Raw genomic sequence first — 19,518 nt, forward strand, 5'->3', positions numbered from 1 at the left:
GACCCCTGAGTAAATGTTTGAAAGCCTCCTATGAAATGCTCTGTACAACACTGGAATTGGTAGCAGGCACTGTGGGATCAAAATGTCCCTGGAGGGAACTAAAACAGAGGGGACAGATGTTTTAGCAGGGCCAATAGTGATAGGACAAGGGGTAATGGTTTTAAACTAAAAGAGGGTAGATTCAGAGATATAAGGAAGAAATTTTTTACAATGAGGGTGGCGAAACACTGGAACGGGTTGCCCAGAGAGGTGGTAGATGCCCCATCCTTGGAAACATTCAAGGCCAGGGTGGATGGGGCTCTGAGCAACCTGATCTAGTTGTAGATGTCCCTGCCAATTGCAGGGGGGGTGGACTAGCTGACCTTTAAAGGTCCCTTCCATCCCAAAGCATTCTATGAAAACCAAGTGGAGAGAGAAGATTTGATGAGACACGGAGATAGGGTGGTAAAGGACGGTGTTTTAAATCATGAGACTACCTAGCCACTCCCATCAGGCACTGACACAGCTTTCCAGCAAAAAGTCAGGAAAAAGCCTAACCATGCTCAAGAAGGAGATTGAAATGTTTATGATGAGGATTATAATGTTTCTGACTGCAGGAAACTGGATTTAGTGGTTGAGTGGATGCTGTCCAGTCCTTTGCATCAGTCTTCTGTGATGGCTGAGAATTAAGGTTAGGGAAGGGACATTTTCAAGACTGCTCTTTTTAAGATTTAATAAGGTTTAAAGTAGTTTTAGTGTTTATATTCGCATGTCACAAGGAAGCAGCTCCTGTGCCCACTGAAGCTGACCAGAGTTTCGCTAATGGAAAAACTTCCAATTCTCAAATGGAGGTTAGACCAGGCTTCGGAAGAAAATTTATGACACGAGTTAAACATAGACTTCCGTTTTGTTCGTAAAACCTAAACACCAGGCAGACGTTTTCCAGGATATGTTGACAGCTTCAAATCTTCCCTGGGGCTTACTTCTGCCAAGATGCCAACCCGTTTCTGATATGCTGCACATGCCGCAAGATTGCACCACCAATAGCCCCTCATGGGACGCCCAGCAGTCAATAGCATCTGCATACAGTAAATCCAACTTAATCAGAGATTTCTCACAAAATGCACTAACAATGCAAACACAAAATTTTTAGACTAACTTCAGATTTCACAGCACATTTTCTTAGTTAGGCATGGGGTCTTTTCCCAGTGGTTAGGAAGTTATTTTTGAGACAAAAACTATGCAATCAATTCAGTCTGTGGATTTGGAGAACGTAAATGAGATTGGCTGATACACACAATTTCCCTGTTGTAAAGAACCCTTCTTCTCCACCACAGACCCCACATGAAGCCTTTATTGCCTCCACAGAGCATACAACAGAGGCCAAGAGATTATACCACTCTTCAGTAGGATGGAGAAATAATATGCTTAAAACAAATAGCACTTGCTTGAACCTCCCTACTTTGAAACAGAACCTTAATATTTGACATGGGAGTTACTAGGTTCATGGAGATGCATAGATCTATAACCTTGCTGTTTCTATAAAACTCCATTCAAGTACAGCCAAATTGTGACCTTCTGAAGCCTGGAGTTAATGTACATCTCAGCAGATGTATCACACGTTGGCAGCTCAATTCCCACCGATTCCCTGGCACCAAGCACGGCTGGGACAGCAGCTGCAGGGCTCCTGGGGGCTTTCACTGCAACCGCTCTTTCTGGTGACCTGGAGCTTTTGAGATGTTGGCACGAGAAGCAGAGAGCTATCGCTGGCCTTCCACACTGTCCTTGGGACAGCAGGAGAGGGAGAGTTGACTGAAAGACAGTGAAGAGGCGAGGAGCTGCAGCTGGAAGGTGGAAATGGCAGAGAAGCAAGAGATGGAGGAGCCTGGCTGGGGGAAGCTGGGGCATACAGGCAGTGCCTCCCTGGCCTGTGTGAGGGACAGGGTGAGAGTGGAGGAGTGAAAACTGGTGAAGGGGAAAAGGGCTGGGGATGTACAGGAGTCTGGGATGTGGAAGCAGGAACTGGGACTAGTGTCAGGAGGAGAAAGGTTTAGGGAAAGGGTGTCCTCAAGTCACTAGGACATGGACATACAAAGGCAGGAGGGTCTGTACCTGCTTTCCTCACTGTCTAGGAACAGTTTAGGAGATCTCAGACCTCTTCCATCTTGTTATAACAGGTGAAAACTACAGATAAACTGTGCCCCATATGTCCCTCCATATATTTGTAACAATGACATTTTATAACAAGAGCACTACCAGATGCAGAGCATACAATTGCAGCTCTCTACTGTGCAAGTAATATTGCTTTAACACACCATGAGCCACTCTAAAGGACTTGCACTGAGGTCTAGATTATTAATCTTCAGGTTGCCTTTTTTCATCTCTTGGATACGTAAGAAAAAGCCTCATGAAGTGTGTGACTGACAGCACTGTAGACAGAACAAGAGAGGATAAGATGGCACAAAGTTTTTCCTGTAACATCTTATTTCTGTTTTAACTCTTTGGGTGTCCTGTGTGTGCTTATCCTGCTTCTCCATACACCTTTTGCTTGTTAATTTCCCGTGTCTTTGAAGCTGCAGGTGTCCTCTGGTGGATGTGTCCCTGGTGCACCTGCCCAGGGAACTGCTGCTGAAGTTGCTCTGGTGCTGCCTCTCCCAAAGGGAGGCCATGTCCTCAGAACTCTTCGGTTGGAGGGAAATCTCCGGGGAGGAGACAGGGGAGCAGCACCCCCTTCTTAACACATACTGTAATTTCTTGGTGCTTGGATGTTTCAGTGACAGCAGGAGCAGCAGCAAGGGCAAGGCATATGTGAGTATATGCTAAAGTCAGGGCTCTGCCGAGAAGCACCGTAATGTGGTCAGAAAAAATATGCCTGGTCATATTTAAGGCTCAAACGCTACACTGCACTGACTTGTCATAATTTATTTATTTTACCTGATTTTATTATTTAATCTATTAAGATTTTAGATCAAGGCTATGCTCAAACAATTCTCTGTTTTCTAGGTTGAGGTGCTCAATCAACCGTTTTGAACCCACAGAACCTTCCCTTTGTCTATAAATCATCTTGGACAGAAAAGATACTTTAGGTGACACCGTTTCTCTCTTCTGTGTTGCCCTTGCGCAAACCCTGTGTGCCTGCCCTAGGAGTGGATGCTCTGATCTGTAGCTCCTCATCAAGTGGGGCACGGTAGTCCCAGCCCACAATCCCAGTGCATCTCCCACGTTACCACATACGTGAGCAACACTCAGCCACCAGTGTCTAAGAGACTGTAGTCATCAGCATGTGAAGAGCAATCACCTAGCCCAAGGCAGCACCAAAAGTATTCCAGCGTCAGAATTTGAGAGAAAAGCATGAGAGACACTGAGCATCTATCAAAAGAAGTAATTTTAATGTAGTCCCTTTGTGACCATTTACTTCCCACCCAATTGCTAGGAATTATTCCAATATCACGCAAAGCATGCATTCTTGTTCTGCCAATTCAGTGAGATTTTTTGCAAGCTCCTGCCAAACTGACTTCTGAGCAACTGCCATGGCTTCATTATACACCACCAAGCCTTCTCTTCCAGCACAACTCGTGAACAGACAGTGAAAACAGACCAGAGAGCAGCACCTTTCTCCACCAGCCCTTAGGTGTCAAATCTTGGCCACACCAGTACGTGGGGATGGCCACATCACATCACACCAAGAGTATACTTTAGTATACTCTTCCCCCCCCAGTTTGATTCAGTTATGCATAAGACTAGAAAACACATTTTTAAAATAAGATTTTCTCTGTTACTGGCAAGTGTTTTTATATACACAAACATATATGCATGTACACACAGTCATCTACTCCAGGGTTAATATGGTAAGGATATCACATAAGTAGCAGTGTGATTTATAAAATGATTTGCTGACAAACAGAATGAGTAAAATCTAGATCAGATGTAAACATTTATACTAAGGCCAAGAAAACCAATTGATAATTCTCAAAATTTGTTTTACTTCCCCAACAGAACTGAAAAAGAGTGGATCAAATCCTTACCGTGTGTTGGGCTTCAGGTTCTCAATTGGCAAATGAGTAGTCCCTGCAGTCCTGGTTGACCACTTATTCTTTAAAAAGTCATCATAGGATGCACTGTAAACCAGATAGCCTGTAAACAGGAAAGACAAATAGTTGTGAGGGTTCTAAATAAATTTTAAATAAATAAATAAAAAGACAACTTACATAATCTTTCCAACAGGAATTTGAGAGTCCGGAGAGACAAATGCAGCAAGTTGTTTTATTGTAAATTTATAATAATTAGTGTCTCTATTTCAAACAGATAAAGGTGGATAGCAAAAGGAAGTGTTTTCAACACCATGTTCATTACTCCAAAGGCCTGGGTATCTTCTCAACGCAGAGCTCAGTGAAGGAAAAAATGAAGTATAGGTCCTGCTGCTACTGAGGGAAAATGTCTTTATAGGTTATGGAGGGCTTTTCCTAGCTAAAGTATTTCATGTGGGACACAGGACTAACACACAGCCAATATGAGGGACAGGCTTCTACTTTTCACTGCAGAACAGCTGAGGCAACAGAACCTCTTGAGGAGAGGAAAATATTATTTGGCCTTAAGCCTGAATACAGCCTACTGTATTCAATAGGTAGAAAAAGTTACCAGTCTTGATGTTAGTTGTGGTAGATTTTATGGGTTAAAAGGAGTGGAAGCATCTTTGAATATGAAAGTGATTCGATGCCTAACTCTCCTGGAAAATCCCAGGCTACAAGAATTTCCTGTCATTAGCTAATAATGATGGAGCATTACATCAGAGGATGGTACCCAGGTGCGAATTCTGATTTAAAACACAGTGAAGGCAAAAAGATGACAGAGGTAACCCGTTCACCATTTTAAGTGACTGTGCAGAAACTAATAGAGTTAGAAATACCAGGGGGTTTTTGGGGAAAAAAAAACGTTATGCAAACTGCACTTGGTAAGGTACTGGATGAAAAGCCTTGAAGAATGAAGGGACAGACCCCACAGAGCCTGTTCAACTGCCACCTTCTCCCTTCCCAACCATCATCACTGCTTCGGCTCTGCCAGCTCCCACCCCTCTGCCACGGCTGTCAGCCGCAGAGCTGGGAGAGGCTCCTCAAAAACTGGATGTTAGCACCAAAGCAGTGACCTTTTCCAATGCTTACTTCAGATCTTTTGGGTCCACTGACAAACAGGAGTTGATTAATTTCTAAAATATTTTGGTTATTTACTCTAGTGTTTTTCCAGCAACTTTTGGGACTTATTCTTGAAGTCAGTTGGACTTCTCTCTGGCTCTTAAAAGGTTTAAAGACATTAAAGGAGATCTAATTTAATACATTTATTTAACATATTCCCCATCCTTGAACCTCACTTGTCAGACTGATATCTGAGCAAAAGGTAAGCATAGCCTAGGCCACAGACTCCACTGGAGATAACAGACTCTGATATATTCTTTTCCTACAAAAAAAGCAGACTAGAAGACCGCCAAGCCAGAAGCCCCTCTACAGGCAGACTGCTCCTGTAGCCACGCTCACAGCCAGGCAGGACCCAGGCCGGCTCCGGCCACGCGGTCACCTTTGCTCAGAGCGGGCTGAAGCAAAGTGTGAAAGATGCTCCCAAGGCTTGGGAGGTGCCTGCGGTGGAGCTGAGGGCACTACCTGGAGGCAGAAGTGCTCGGTCACAGCTACCATCCAGGCAAGAAACGGTGCCTTCAGAACCACTGGCACAAAATCAGTACCAAAATCTTGAGATATCTGGACCAACATGGGCTGGTCGGTCTGGCACTGAGGGACAACAGAGGGACCTTTCTCACTTATCAGAAAGCAGCTCACCTCCCTCAAAAAATTGCAGAGGACTGTGAGAACTTCATGAGCCGTTGGCTCAGTTTAAGGTAAAAATGGTCATTTAAGAAAACCTTTCCCTTCCCTACTACCCCATCAGGAGAGCAACCCTCAGGAGAGTACCTGTTACCATGTCTCCTCGAGCAGGTTTGGCCCAGTCCACGATGACAAAGGAGTGACAGCCTTCGACTGCCACGACAGTGATGTTGTGAGGGGCTTTCAGGGGACGCAGATCTTTCTCTCTGAGGTCGTTAGGGATGATTTCATCGAGGCTCTCCACTTGGAAGTGCTCCAGGGCCTCTGTCAAGGAGCAGGGGGCTGCTGGATCCTTATTGAGGTAGGTCACATAAGGAGCTGGAGAAGACAGGGAAGGGTGGTGTTTAGTTAGCAGTTTGTAGGTACCACAGAGTAGCACACAGGCTGACAACTTCCTGAAAAGAAGAGAGTCAAGTTTTGTGATGCACCTTAAAATTCCTCCCCTTCCAGCCCAGAGATGGTTCACTGCTGCCAACAAAGCATGGCTTGCACTCAATTTGATTGATGAGTAGGAGGAACGGGATGCCAATATTCAGGTCTACCCCACGCTCACAACTGTACCCAATGATGCAAAGACAGAAGGATCGTCTTTGCTCGGAGAGGCAGAAGAGAGCGGTCTGACTGCAGGACCCTCCGCACGCTACCTCCAGCTGCTCTGGAAGGTGGGGTGAAAATGTCACCCAAACTCTCTGCCTTTCCACAGATCCCTGCCAGGGCCTTAGTCATCTAAGACTTTACGGGTCTAAGTGGTCGGTTCTTACACAAAACATCCTGAAGCTGGAGTGAAACAGCAGAGGGAACAAGAAGAGTAATTCCAAGGTGAAGTCCAACCAGGTTAACTGAAGGGATTATTGCTGTGGTCCCCTGGGTACTAAGGGATCAGGAGTCATGAGTCCCTACCTTCCAGGCATGTGCTCCCAACCTGTAACTTCTATTTTTAAAAGCTTTACGCTGACTGGAATTGCACTTCACTTCAGGAAAAGATTAAACCATCTTTTTATTGCCTTAAAAGTCACTGTAACATTCAAAGTAAGGACTATAAAACTTGCTTTGGAAATGTTTATTCAATTGCAATAATACAATTCATTGAAATGGTAATATTATTTCCCTAGTGCCTTGAAATGTTCATAAACCAACATTTCTTGGTTTATCTTATTGGATTTCATGCCCTAAAGGGATTTTTTCCAGATCTTGCAATGAAGTTAATTTTAGCCTCTCCAGCTAAATGAATCAAGAAGCACTGTCAGTGAGAGAGCTGAATAGAAACATCATGAAATTGTTTGGACAGGGAAACTGAAGATGCACTGGAAAAAGTCTTGGCATATATAAAAACAAATCTTTTACTCCAGCAGCAGAGCTCCACTCTAAGCCACGTGAAGCTTGTGGATATTGGAAGGCAAGGCAAGACATGAGTCAACGCTGACTCTCCATCCCCTGAACTCCCATCTGAAATGCCAGGTGAGCCAGCAGCTGACCTGACTCATTTCAAATGCCAGAGGTTTGTAAAAGGCTGCGGCGGGGTCACCAGTCTGGGGTGGAGGCTGGAATGCAGTGCCCTACCACCTCCAAATCTCTCTGGTCTGGCCCCCAGCTGCTTCTCTGACAAAGAAGCAGAGCAGCTCTTAAATCAGAGCTGCAACCCTACCTACACACTTGAATGGCTCAGGTACACAGGAGCCAGCCTCATGGCTCTTATCAATGTATTGGGGGTTCCTTCACCAAGTTCCTTCTACAGAGCAAAGATACAAATAGCAAAGTCAAATTTATCTCTTTTGGGTTTACTTTTTCTAAAGTTCACATCCAAAATGCTATTCATTCCTTGACTTTGAAGCACACCTTTTACATACGTGCTTGTGCAAGGTGGGTAAAATCACTGAGGTTGCGTGGGTCAGTGGAAAAGACTTAGGTCCCCCAGAGGAAGACTCACACCTACATGGAGACTTGCACTGATTGAACTACTGGTGTGAACTTAAAATAATGCAGTTGAGCTGAACTGAGCACCAGAGTAGATACTCTTGCTCTCTTACCAATTTCAGTTAAACCAAACACAATGCAGAATACAAAGCAGAGCACTTTTACACTGGAAGAGTACAAAGAGGTTTGCACTGCTTCAACCAAATCAGTGTGGGCCCACATGTAGACACGCAAGCATTGAAGCTACGAACAAAGTACTGCTGTTTGGGTTTCCCAGGTGGCAGTCCTTACAAGGACCACACGCTAGTCTGTTGGGTGTATCTGTGCAAAGGTCTCAGCTTAAGGGCTGACCTTGCTAGAACAAGAATTCTTTGCAGCACAAGTAGTAAGCTACATAAACCAAAGGACATCCTTACCAGTGAACCGTTTCTTCCCAGCAATATCATATTCTGACACAGGGCCGGTGCCAACAACACTAGTCTCCGGATAGACAACTTCCGATTCTGTCGTTGTAGAAGCAGTGGTGGTGGTGGCGACAGTGGTGGTGGTTGGTGGCAAAGTGCTCTCAAAAAACTCGTAGTCTTCAGAGGAAACATAAGATGAAAATGTTAGCTTGCTTCATGATATTTTGGCTTAACTATGAGAAGGGAAACATTTCTGTCACCAGCCACAGTCCCAAAAGAGTGCCATGCACCCTGCCCTAGCTGCTGCACACTCCTTACAGGCCTCTAAGTCAGGGTCAGTCACACCTCAGCCTTGCAAGGCTTTCTACCAAACTGATGGACAGCAATCACAAAGTCTTTGCCTTAGAATACTAGTCCTGTTGCTAATTCAGACCTCGCTCACACAGGTAAAAAGGATAACAATAAACAAATGTATTCATACAGCAATGTCCTGAATGTGCTTCGTCTGTCACCTCCCATCACAACCCCTAAGAGAAGACAGCACAGTAACTGAATCCCTGGCCACAGCCCTCAGATGCCAAAGGAAGGAGATAAGGGAGTGAAAAAATAGCTTTTTCAGAAAACTCTGTGTTATTATTCTAAAGTGCTAGAGCTGGTTCATGTTGCTCTTAAACCTTCCTGCAATTTAAGAGGCGTGGAGTCTTGTACTTGCCATTCGTGGTCCCATTAGGGCTATGAGGGAAGGCAAACTGGCCCACACGAATCTCCCGATATTCAGTCCTTGATATTCAGTCCTGTTAAATTCAGTGCTCTTTGAAAAGCTACTGCACTACCAGATTGACACACAAAATTAAGGGAAAGAAGCATTTGGCATCCCTGCCATGTCCTCCTACAGGCTGTGGGACTCAGCTCATGGCTTTGAGTGTTTTCTGCTTAAACTGCTAAAGCGTTTGTTTTCTGCAGGTGACCTGCACCTAAGGAGAGGCCTGGCAAAAGACCTGTGCACTGAGGATACTCCACTTTCATGGGAATGTAAGGAACATGGGATGTAGGACTTGTGCAGTTTTTAGTTCATCTTCTCCTCCCCACATGCTAAGTGTTGGCCTCAGTATGACGTGATCAGAATAAAAAGCACAAAAGTCTATGGTATCTTCCTCTCAGCTGCTGCACTTTCTTTTTAAATGCTTTTCTGTTGTTGGTGGTGGTTTGACTTAAGATCCCAGCACTGCAACCACAAAGAAAAAAAACTTTTATTATTCTAGAGCCATAAATTCTACTAAAAAGCTTTGAGTTTAACAGACGTCTGTACTTATCCGCTTTAATATGCGGGGGTAGGAGCAGGAATCTGAGGCTTAAAAGGAGCAGAACATCAGAAGTCACTGATGGCAGAAAACGAATGCTAGTTCCAGTAACTGAGAATTTGCATTCCCTATGCAAACTTATAACTAAATGCTGGGACTTGAGGCTTCCTCTTCAACTAAGTTTTGTGTGTCCTGGATTATAATATCAAGATGGCATGAATATAACTCTGCAAAAATCCAGCTCACCATTGCTTGCCTAAGCTCCCAGTCACCAACCTGCCCCTCGAACCCAATTCCAGAGAAAGAAGACAGGGAAAAAAACAACCCCAAACATGCCCCTTGCAATAAACTTTTACAGTTAAACAGTACCATCATCATATATCACATATGCCTCTGGAGTTGCTGTCACATCCGAGTCCAGTCCTGAGAACGTATCTACTGAAGGAGAAAGAAAAAAATGCTCTAAGAACTCAATGGTCTCATTCCTACCCTCCTAGTAAAATACTTCTGGAATAAAGTTTAAAATAAAAATCTTTAGCCACTTGATTTGTAAAGAAATAACTGCCTAGTTTCCAGATAACACAATGACAGTCTGCTCTGCATATTTAGAATAACAGATGAGTAGCTAACTGCAGTAGCCAGGAGTTTTGCTGGGGGAAAATGGGTTCAGGGCTGCTACTCAAAATCCAGAGCAATGCACCTTCCAGGAGGTCTGCCCCAGGCCCCAGCAGCTCTGGAGCAAAGGCAGGCTGCCAGCAACCACGTAACACTCAGGTTAGGATTTGACAACATTTTATAGTCTCAGGAGCAGCAAATGTGAGAAATTTATACACAAAAAAACAACCGAGCAATTCAAATAAACTGAAAACTTCTATTCAAATATTTTTGCAGGGGAATAAAAATCAAACAACCCAGAGAGCCATGACATTTACAGACTGTGTCTATGCTAGCAAGTAACGCATCCCAAAAGGAATGGATTTGTAGAATGAAGAAATTGGTGCTAGATTTTCCGGGGTTTTACTTTGCACTAGCTCTAGTCTGATCCTGTGGACTGAATGTCCATTACAGGGTCGGGGGCACACGTGTCGTCCTGAAGCACTGCTTCTGCTTTAGTTTCATCCAACAGGAATTCACTTTGTGCACACCAAGATTGCTCCATGATGCAAATAAAAGCATAACAAGATGATTGTGAGGTGCACATCAAAAACACTCTCCCAATCCACCCCAAAAACCAATGCAAATGTACCCGCAGACTTCCCAGATGCCTGTCCCTACATATTATCTCAGTATCTCTGCAGGTCACGTATCCAGCACCAGATACATCAACCATCAAGTACCTCATCTTGTGAATCCTGGAGGCTTCCCTGCACGCTCTGAGAAATGCAATTCTCCACATGTTATCCAGGGAAGCCAAAGAGTAGACAAAGCTCAGATTAGCTACGAAAAGTAATGTGAACAAAGCAAAAGCATTGTGCTGGAACCCACTGCAGGTACAATCAGAAGTCTTCAATGAAATGCAGGGGCTGGGGAGAGGCCAGTGTGTGAACAAAGACAAGAGAAAGACAGCTTTGACCTCAGGATACTACACAGAAACTGGTCATGCTCCTGTAACACTTGATATGAAAGCAACAGTGTTGTTTTTACTAAGCCAGTACTACGAACAATGCAAAATTGCAACTGCCAATGTCAAATAGTTCACAAATATAATCTGAATTATACATTTTCATTTTGCAGGTTTTTTTTACTTAGGACCAACCATTATTGTACAAAAGACTGATTTTTTTCTACTACAGTAAGTTTCTTTTAAATACACAGTAGTGATTTTAATGCCAGAATAAGCTTTGAAAACACAGGAAATGGGTTAGTTCTTGTCACTTTCATATAGCAAAAATTTTCTCATGGTAGACTTCTGCAGCCGCTCTTCAGGAGATCATCCACTTGGAAGCCACTTGACTTCTCTCAAGCTAGTCAGTGACAAAGTAGATCCTTTGCTGAATTCTGCAGATCTTCTCACCACAGCTGGCCAGCATCAACCAACGTCTACAATGTATGCACTTACCTTTGATTACATCCAAGTAAACAAGAGGCTCAGATATGCAGAAATTTGAAGTCCTTCACAGGCAGACTTCAACTCATTTACATCTATTAGCTAGTCAGCCTTTGGCCTACGTACAATCCAGCAAAACCAAATTTTATTTTCTATTTTTGTACTTGTTCAGTCTCTTCTACTTCACTGTCTGTGCTTCTTTAGCATTAGCTGTGGCATGGCGATGATAGGATTATTTCCCAAAGACCTCTCACTTTATAATTTTCTGTACATACACGAGCTGCAGTTCTCCAGCTTGCTCTATCACCACCCTTCACTGCAGCTCTTCAGTGAACCCTGCCTGTACCAAATGAGGCTAAGTCTTGCTACGACTGCTTGCCATAGTCTTTTGGCATCTGTAAGGACCGTGGACTGCGCAACCATCACTTGTTTTTATCACACATAACATGTGGTTAAGACTCCACCTTTCTTTCTCCTGTGAGTTCATGAAAAAGTTTAGCTGATTTCACTGACAAATCATGCTTACTTGGCCAAACTCCTTCTTGAAAGTTAAAGACTGCTGAATCTAGTGAAATGTTGACAATAAATTCTGCTGGGTCGAGCAAAAATCCTGCCAGAGAGTAAGCAAATTTGCCAAAGCTTAAGTAGAACATTTGGCAGTGGGATTTGGCACTTGCAGTCCCCGGCTGTTTGTGAGTAAAGCAACAAATATCGTGCTTTGGCAGAAAAAGTATTTAATTACATGATCTGCAGTATTTTCCAGACTCAGACTAAAGGGAAAGACAACACAAAAATATGATTTGGAAATGGTCAAGGGAAAATGCATTAAATGTTTTGATAGTTCAAGTAGTAGTTGTTTATCCCTCTTTATATAGACACTGCACTTGTTTAACAAAAACTGCCATCATTAAATAAACACCACAGAGATGCTTTCTTTTCAAGCAAGTTCCTCTGTGGAACAGGCAGGTTGTTTTGTTGCGTTTGTCAAATGTGGAGGCAGGTCACCAAGATGAAAAAAAAAAAAAAAGGAGAAGATCAAGAAAATCCTAATAATTACTCTTCAGAGAAACTTTCGTAATTGCCAGGTAGGGACTAATATTGCTCAAGCTGTAAGAAGCAGAAATCCAGCACCATCTTGTCCTTTCAGCCTCCCACTGTGACATGTTTGCAGACATACTGTTGAAATGCCAGGCAGTTTAGCAGTGACTTAAGGGTCATTCTCACACCCAGCCTGTGTAAAAAACTAGGTTTCATTCATGCCTCTAACAAAGTTCAAGGATTCAGCAAGCCCATCCTGTAGAAGGCAAAAAACCCAAGCAGAATGTTTTTAAATGTTCATAAAATCGCATGAAAATTCCCCATCCCACAACTCTGCTAAAAATAATACTGCAAAGCTTTTTGTTGTTCAGCTTCTGGAGCCTACTCTCAGATTAACTGCAGGCATATTTCATGAACTCTTACTGTTGTTATAATATGTATTCTCAGATGAGGTCCTTCAGGTATCAAATAGCACAGGCCAAAGAGAGGAAACATTACAGGATATAAGCAACATTTAAGGTAAGCAAAAGGAGCTGGTGGGAGTGGGAGGGACTCTAACTCTACCAAAAATCATGGTCCCCTTTAGGCAACTTTGAAAATACCAGGGTGACCATACAAAACGGTATCTGTAACACTTTTGCAAATATAATTAAGAACAATGAAAGCACCAAAGGGAAAATCAAAAATCTTCAAAGAAATATTTAACGATGATGGTAATTTTTATATACATATGTTTGTGTGTGTACACATCCATGCATATGCACATATGCAAGCACACTTATATAAGTACACACTGTCAAACATGGGGCTAATTGTTAGATAAATATTAACACTACAAAACATTGTAATTCCACCTTCACAACATCTCTGACTCATTACTTACCCAGGGTAGCTGGTAATGGAATTTTCAGTCTTCTGCTTCAGAAATTCTTTCCAAAGATGCCATCCTTAGACGCACTGTGAGTTGCTGAAGCCACATCTTTCCATATCTTTGCACTCTTCAAAGCGATACTTCAGCTCCCTAGGTCATGGTTACATGACCTCTTGTAAATCTACTTTGGCTTCAGAGATACAGGTGTATGGGAGAAAAGGGGGTTTTATTACCCATTAAAACTGGCTACTGCAGTTGGCAGACGTCTGACTGCCAACCTGTTGTTTAGGTTATGGCCATGCTGCTAATGCCCATTTGTAGACTGAGTTGGGGATTAGCTATAAATGGAAAGGATAAGGACTACCATGGTGCTCCCTGACCTGGTTTTGCCAAATAAGCAGCTAACTGGTTTGCAATGCAACATTCAGGCGATAAAAGGGTAAAATGTGGTAGGAACAGGCTCAACACCCAAAGACTCTAGTGCATTTATATCTGTTTACTTTGGATTTCAGTTTGGCACCACATCCTAAGCTTGTATAACTGCAACAGGGAAACAATGACATGCACCGACACTGTTTTGTATTTTCAGATGAGAAAGAAATTAGTGTACAACTCTCTGCCTTATCTCTGCAGAGCCAGGGTTGTCTTTCCCCAGCTTCATCTGTGCTGTGCTACATTCCTGCTAGACAATCTCTATCTCTGAGGGCTGGCAAGTGAACAAGAATCTTATTTTGCAAAAGCTGGTTCCACCATGGCTCAAAAGAGAGACTTTTCAGAATTTATTGTAAGAAATGAACACAAAATAGACAAAATGTATAGCGCCTTCAGATCCTTCCCTAGCCTGAACTGGAGTGAGGACTTCCTTATATGTGAGTGCTTTGACCACAAAAATACTGCCTATACTTGTGCTCACGTGCGTGAATACGTGTGACAAGACTGGATCCAACACAAGGTAAGAACTTTGCTGAAATCAAAATATTTCCATGAAAAACTTCAACTTTGGGGAAAGTCAACATTTTTGAATGAAAAACCATTTAACGCCCAAACCCTTCTTCAGCTGCTCTAATCTCAGCTCCTACCTGATCACATGGACCAAAATCTTCAGAGGCAGATTCCTTCCCGCTTTACATTTGTGTAACTGCGCTGTACAAACAGCACAACCAAAGACGTTCAAACAGCACAAAAGGAAGTTACCTTCTGCATTGCACTCCGGCAGGCCATCGAACCCCAACAGCAAGTTGCCCTCGTCATCATACTGTCCATAGGTGCCTGGAGGACAGGTTGGGGGTGGTTTCTCAGTGGGTGGTTCTGTGGTGGTTGGTTCAGGAGTGGTGGTAGTAGTTGTAGGAACAGTTGTTGTAGTGGTTGTGGTAGTTGTTGGGGGTAGTGTTGTAGTAGTAGTAGTTGAGGGAGTGGTTGTTTTCTTAATCATTTCAAGACCAATCAGAGGTTTCCCTCCAAGGCTTATTATTGGTTTATCTTGTGCACTCGCTACAGGTTTACTAAATCTGCCATGTCCAAACAAAGGTAATCCATCAGGACTCACCATTGGGGCACCCTTTTCATCTAGGAGGGAAGAACAAAACAAACAAATCTCACCATTAATCCATTTCAGGCTTATAGCATGGTATTTATCAACAGTAGATACCACAAGGGCACTGCGAGTGTGATTACAGCCTCCTGTAACTAAGCTGACAGCAAAGCAGGTTGTTATCTAGGAAAGAGCCATGGCTAAGGAAGCTGGAAAACGGTTCAGAAGAACCTCAGATAAACCACAGCGGTATTCACTTTTATCAGCTGTTTGATAAACACTTCTTGGGAAGACTGGAGGGAGGTTTCACTTCAGAATCACAACGTGCAGACAGTGCCTGCATTCAATCTAAGTCAGTCTCGTCACTGTTGATGAAAGGTAAGATGAATCTATATTCTGCTTCCTAATGTCAAACATGTGCAAGCAAAAACTGGGCTGAGCTGGTGAGATGCTGTCACTGCAGATACACTTTTGTGCCAAATTCTGGACACTGCACATATTCATGGTAACCAGTTTAACAGCCGGCACTGAATTTGCATTCAAGAGATCTATTCAGGTGGACTGATATGCAGACAGCAGTGTTTTCACAGATCACACACAGGGGTTTTCACTATTTGTGGTCAGTTTCAGAAGAAAAAAATAAAGTAATCACATACATATGGCTGGTACAGTGCTAGTGCTGGGGAATAATTATTTCTATGTATACAAAGATATAAACAAGCATCAATCCTTAGTCTGTCTCAGTTCTTCAGTCCTTTCTAATGCTGATAGAAGTGAGATGGGTGATTCTTGCTGCCTCGTACACCAGAGCCCCACAGGATGCCCCAAAGCCTCCCCAGGTCCTGCAATGGGCTGACTGCCTGATGGAGACCTGAGATAGAAGCAACTCCACATGGCTTGTGTGGGACCTGGGGATGCCTGAGGTATTCAACAGCTTGAAGACTTGTACCATGTGCACAGCAACTGTAGATTTTTTTCTGTAAGAAGGAAGCTGTCACTTACCAACAATCGTACGTCCATCCCCTCCTAATTTCACTCGGAGAGGGTTGCCTTGGGAATCTTGGAGGTATTTTCCTTCAACGTTTAACACTAGCCCTCGGTCAAGATCTACAATCTAAAAGCAATAGATAGACTCAAGTTTAGCTAACACAAGAGGAGGTGACATGAAATGTCACAGCAACAGAAATCCTGGGGAAATGCAGATGCCAAGAGTGATGTTCAGGAATAGCTACAACACCCACAGATTTATAAAAATGAGTCACTAATTGGATAGTAATCACTGAAAAAGCACTGCTGAAGAAAGCAGATCCCCAGGAGCTGGGCTGCAGAGTTGCACACCAACCACATTCATATCGCCTACTGCAGCTCTCCGTGCAGAGGAGCAACTCCCTTGATTTTCTTGGGCTGAGCAACTCCTAAGGTGGATTCCTGTAATACTGATTTCAGTATGACCCTGAGTCCTTTTGAAGATGAGATTTAAAAGTATGTCTACTACTCAAAAAAAAAAAAAAAAAAAAAAGGAAAAATTAAACTAGTTAATTTAGATTGAAACAGCAGTGAAAACAAAGTAGCTAAGACTTTAATTGTGGTAGGAGACTGAAGAAAAGCCTCTCTCTCATAAAACAAATCTGTCTGAGAGCCTGGATTGAATTCAAGAGGTAACTGCAGTTAAAATCCAGTCCTCATTGCTATTTCAACCCAAAACAGCTGAATTGTATGCTGTTTTAACCTGAGGTAACACACACTGAGCCACAGAACACAAAAATGCAAAAGGTGTTAAGTGCTGGGAAGAAACTGGGAAGAGGACATGAGCAGCAGTTCCAGGTTGGCAAGACAGACTTACATTTGGTATTGGGGAAAAGACTGTAGCAGGAGGGACAGTAGATCATGAGATCAGTCTCTGAAGCCCTCCAGGTCCCAGACGTTGACACAGATCCTCTTGCTTTACAAGGTGTTCATCCTGCTTGCAGCAAAGCCTCCTCTCATGGGGTAGAGAGAGATGCCCCATGGCCTCCCAAGGGCCTTTCAACCCACTTTCTGGAGTCTATTTAAAGGGCTTTGGGCATGCTTTTCAAAATGCTGCCCTTGAATGTGACTTACCTGGTGCACCTTTTTGTGTTCCTCTAATGCAAATAGTAAGATTGAAGTGGCCATAAAATAAATGTCTGTATGTGTCGTGCTGTGTGTGAGTAGCTCTACTGTCACCAGGGAGGCTGGTCACAGTCTCCTCCTGCTTAGCATTTGGGCAAATACACAGGAAACACCAGTTCCTTCCCTGTGTTGGTTGGTTATAAATTCACTGGAAAGGATTTTAAAAGACAAGGTCTCGGCATGTAGGCACCTAGTGGGGCTTTCCTATCAATGGTATCTGAGCTCTTCTGAAAAGACCACTGGAAACATGTCTGTACAAACAGCAAAATGCTTAGATACCTACGTATGTGCATTTAAAACATTGTGACACTTATGGAGTTACTTTACATTTCAATATTCTTGCTCATGAGCTTCTCCCTGGAGCGTGAGTCTGGGAGAAACATTGCTGAACACATCTTTCACAGCAGCTATGCCAGGGAGTCCCCACTCACACTGCACAGCAGACAAGCCCTGAGTCACTGGGGAGCGTCCCACTGACGTTGAGGAAAAAATATTTCACTAAATTTATGGGAGTAATGCTATAGTTGAAAACTCAAGCCATCAGGCTTTAAATCAGACATTTAAAATGTTCAAATAATGAAATGCAGAATTTGTTCTTAGATTTCAATGAAACAGTGGAAACTAGACCACCAAATGTAACCTCACTTCACAGCTTCATTGACTGAGGGCACTGTTCTCCTTCCTTTTCTTAATGAAAATGTAAGTACAATAAAAGGCCAAAGCATCTTGAATTTGGAGAGAAGGTCACCCTACCCACTTTGTTCCTTGAGGGCCATTGATTACTCTCTGTCCACTTGGTTTTCCATTATTACCAGGTATTATTTTCCCATTTCCATTTCCATTTTTCGTTGTAAGATTAGGCCTACCATTGTAACCTGAAACAGAGAAAACAACACACTATTCTGAAGAAAGCTGTGCAGCCTACAAACCACATTATAAAATGCAAAGAAATGCATTTTCTGACTGATCTGGACATAAATGAGAACAGAAAGAGCCCTCGCCATGCTCGGCAAACCAGGCATTTCATTTCTGCTTGGAGCAACTGTTGTGACACTGTCAGATCTCCAGAACTGACACAAGCATCTGAAATGGTTTGTTCTGAGGAGGTTAAACACTCATGGTTTGTTTCTACCATGTTTATTTGGTCTCTTTATTCCCTCTTGTTTTTTAAAAAAAGCAGGGCAACGTTTCTAGACAGCACTACAGCCATTAAAATGTTTGTGATCTTTGTAAACATTTGAGGAGTGGGGTGAGGCAAGAAGTCATTATTAAACACAACCACTTGTTCTATCCTTATACAAAGCTGTAGTGATGAACTGAAAGGAGAGGGGATGGGAATTAATTACCTCCATTTTTTTTTTAACCCATAAAAGGAAGGACTCTCCTTCTCCAGCTTCTCTGCTACACAGAGGCACACTCAGCTCAGAAGTGGAGAACCAGCGGCACTGAGCTGCAGGCGCCCCAGCTCAGAAAGGGCAGCAATTTTCACATCCTAGCTCAGAGACTTGCTTCCAGAAAAATATATATGAAAATATATACACACATTAACTGAAAATATATACATATATTAACTGAACACTCCTTGGCTATTAACTTTCCAATTGCCTGCCTAGGAGTCAGCTGGTATACAACTCCCATAGAGAAATCTGTTATTCTTTCATGCCATGCATCTCATCCTCCATGGTATTATTTAAGGTCCACTCCCATCTTAAAGCTCTGCAAGCTGGTGGACCTCTACACAACACTGCATCTGATCAAAGCATAGCAAATACAATAGCCCAGCTGCACGGTCCTCACTGTATAACGGTGAGGCCACATTGAACAAAACATTGTTATCTACATATAGCATAGAAGGTATTTACTAAAACGCTCAGGTCACTCAATACTATTTTGGATGTCCACGCATTGGAGGGAGAAAAAATATTTCTACCTAGCAAAGTCACTGAGACTGTCTGGGATTCTCCACAGGTGACATAGGGAATCAACAGGTGACACACCTTGACATGTAGTGGACCCTCTCTTCCACTACCCAGGGTCAGCAGATATTCTGCCAGAAAGCAAGCCTCTAACATTTGGGGTAAATCACAGCCATAAAGGTATTAGAAGTCCTGACTGTGATGTGCACAGTCCTCAACAGTAATGTGCAACCTTGAGCTGTCACTTAGAAAAAAGAGGAAAGTGGCTTAAAAATTAATTAAAGAAACTGTAGAATGCCAGGACAACATGAGGAAACACCTTACTGCCTCGGCATGGGCAAGGTAGCACTATATAACCTACAAAAGCCTTTTAGTAATCCATATGATGAAGAGCAATACACCTGAGAGGTTGTCATATTCCGAGTACAAATGTGCTTTCAGTGAGCTGTGAAGTCATTGATTCAGTGAAGTCATTGCTCAATAAGGAACATAGGCT

The 19,518-nt window shown here is 43.1% G+C and overlaps 1 protein-coding gene across 2 annotated transcripts in view; it reads right to left on the reverse strand.

Annotated features, from left to right (window-relative positions):
• FNDC1 (fibronectin type III domain containing 1) overlaps positions 1–19,518 on the reverse strand; it is a 74,437-nt gene that overhangs the window by 13,707 nt on the left and 41,212 nt on the right. The window contains exons 9-15 of one of the 2 annotated variants that reach the window (XM_087774883.1): positions 17,860–17,981; positions 15,958–16,069; positions 14,619–14,990; positions 9,838–9,903; positions 8,180–8,344; positions 5,937–6,167; positions 4,005–4,113 (exon numbers count right to left, since the gene is read on the reverse strand). In XM_087774883.1, the coding sequence (XP_087631009.1) occupies positions 4,005–4,113; positions 5,937–6,167; positions 8,180–8,344; positions 9,838–9,903; positions 14,619–14,990; positions 15,958–16,069; positions 17,860–17,981 (1,177 nt within the window). Of the gene's footprint in view, positions 1–4,004; positions 4,114–5,936; positions 6,168–8,179; positions 8,345–9,837; positions 9,907–14,618; positions 14,991–15,957; positions 16,070–17,859; positions 17,982–19,518 lie in introns of both variants that reach the window. The other variant, XM_087774882.1, reaches the window with a different exon arrangement.

The sequence above is a fragment of the Nipponia nippon genome, unplaced genomic scaffold (genome assembly GCF_047370975.1).
Source record: "Nipponia nippon isolate SJK-2023a ecotype South Korea unplaced genomic scaffold, ASM4737097v1 scaffold_4, whole genome shotgun sequence".
Classification (NCBI taxonomy): domain Eukaryota; kingdom Metazoa; phylum Chordata; class Aves; order Pelecaniformes; family Threskiornithidae; genus Nipponia; species Nipponia nippon.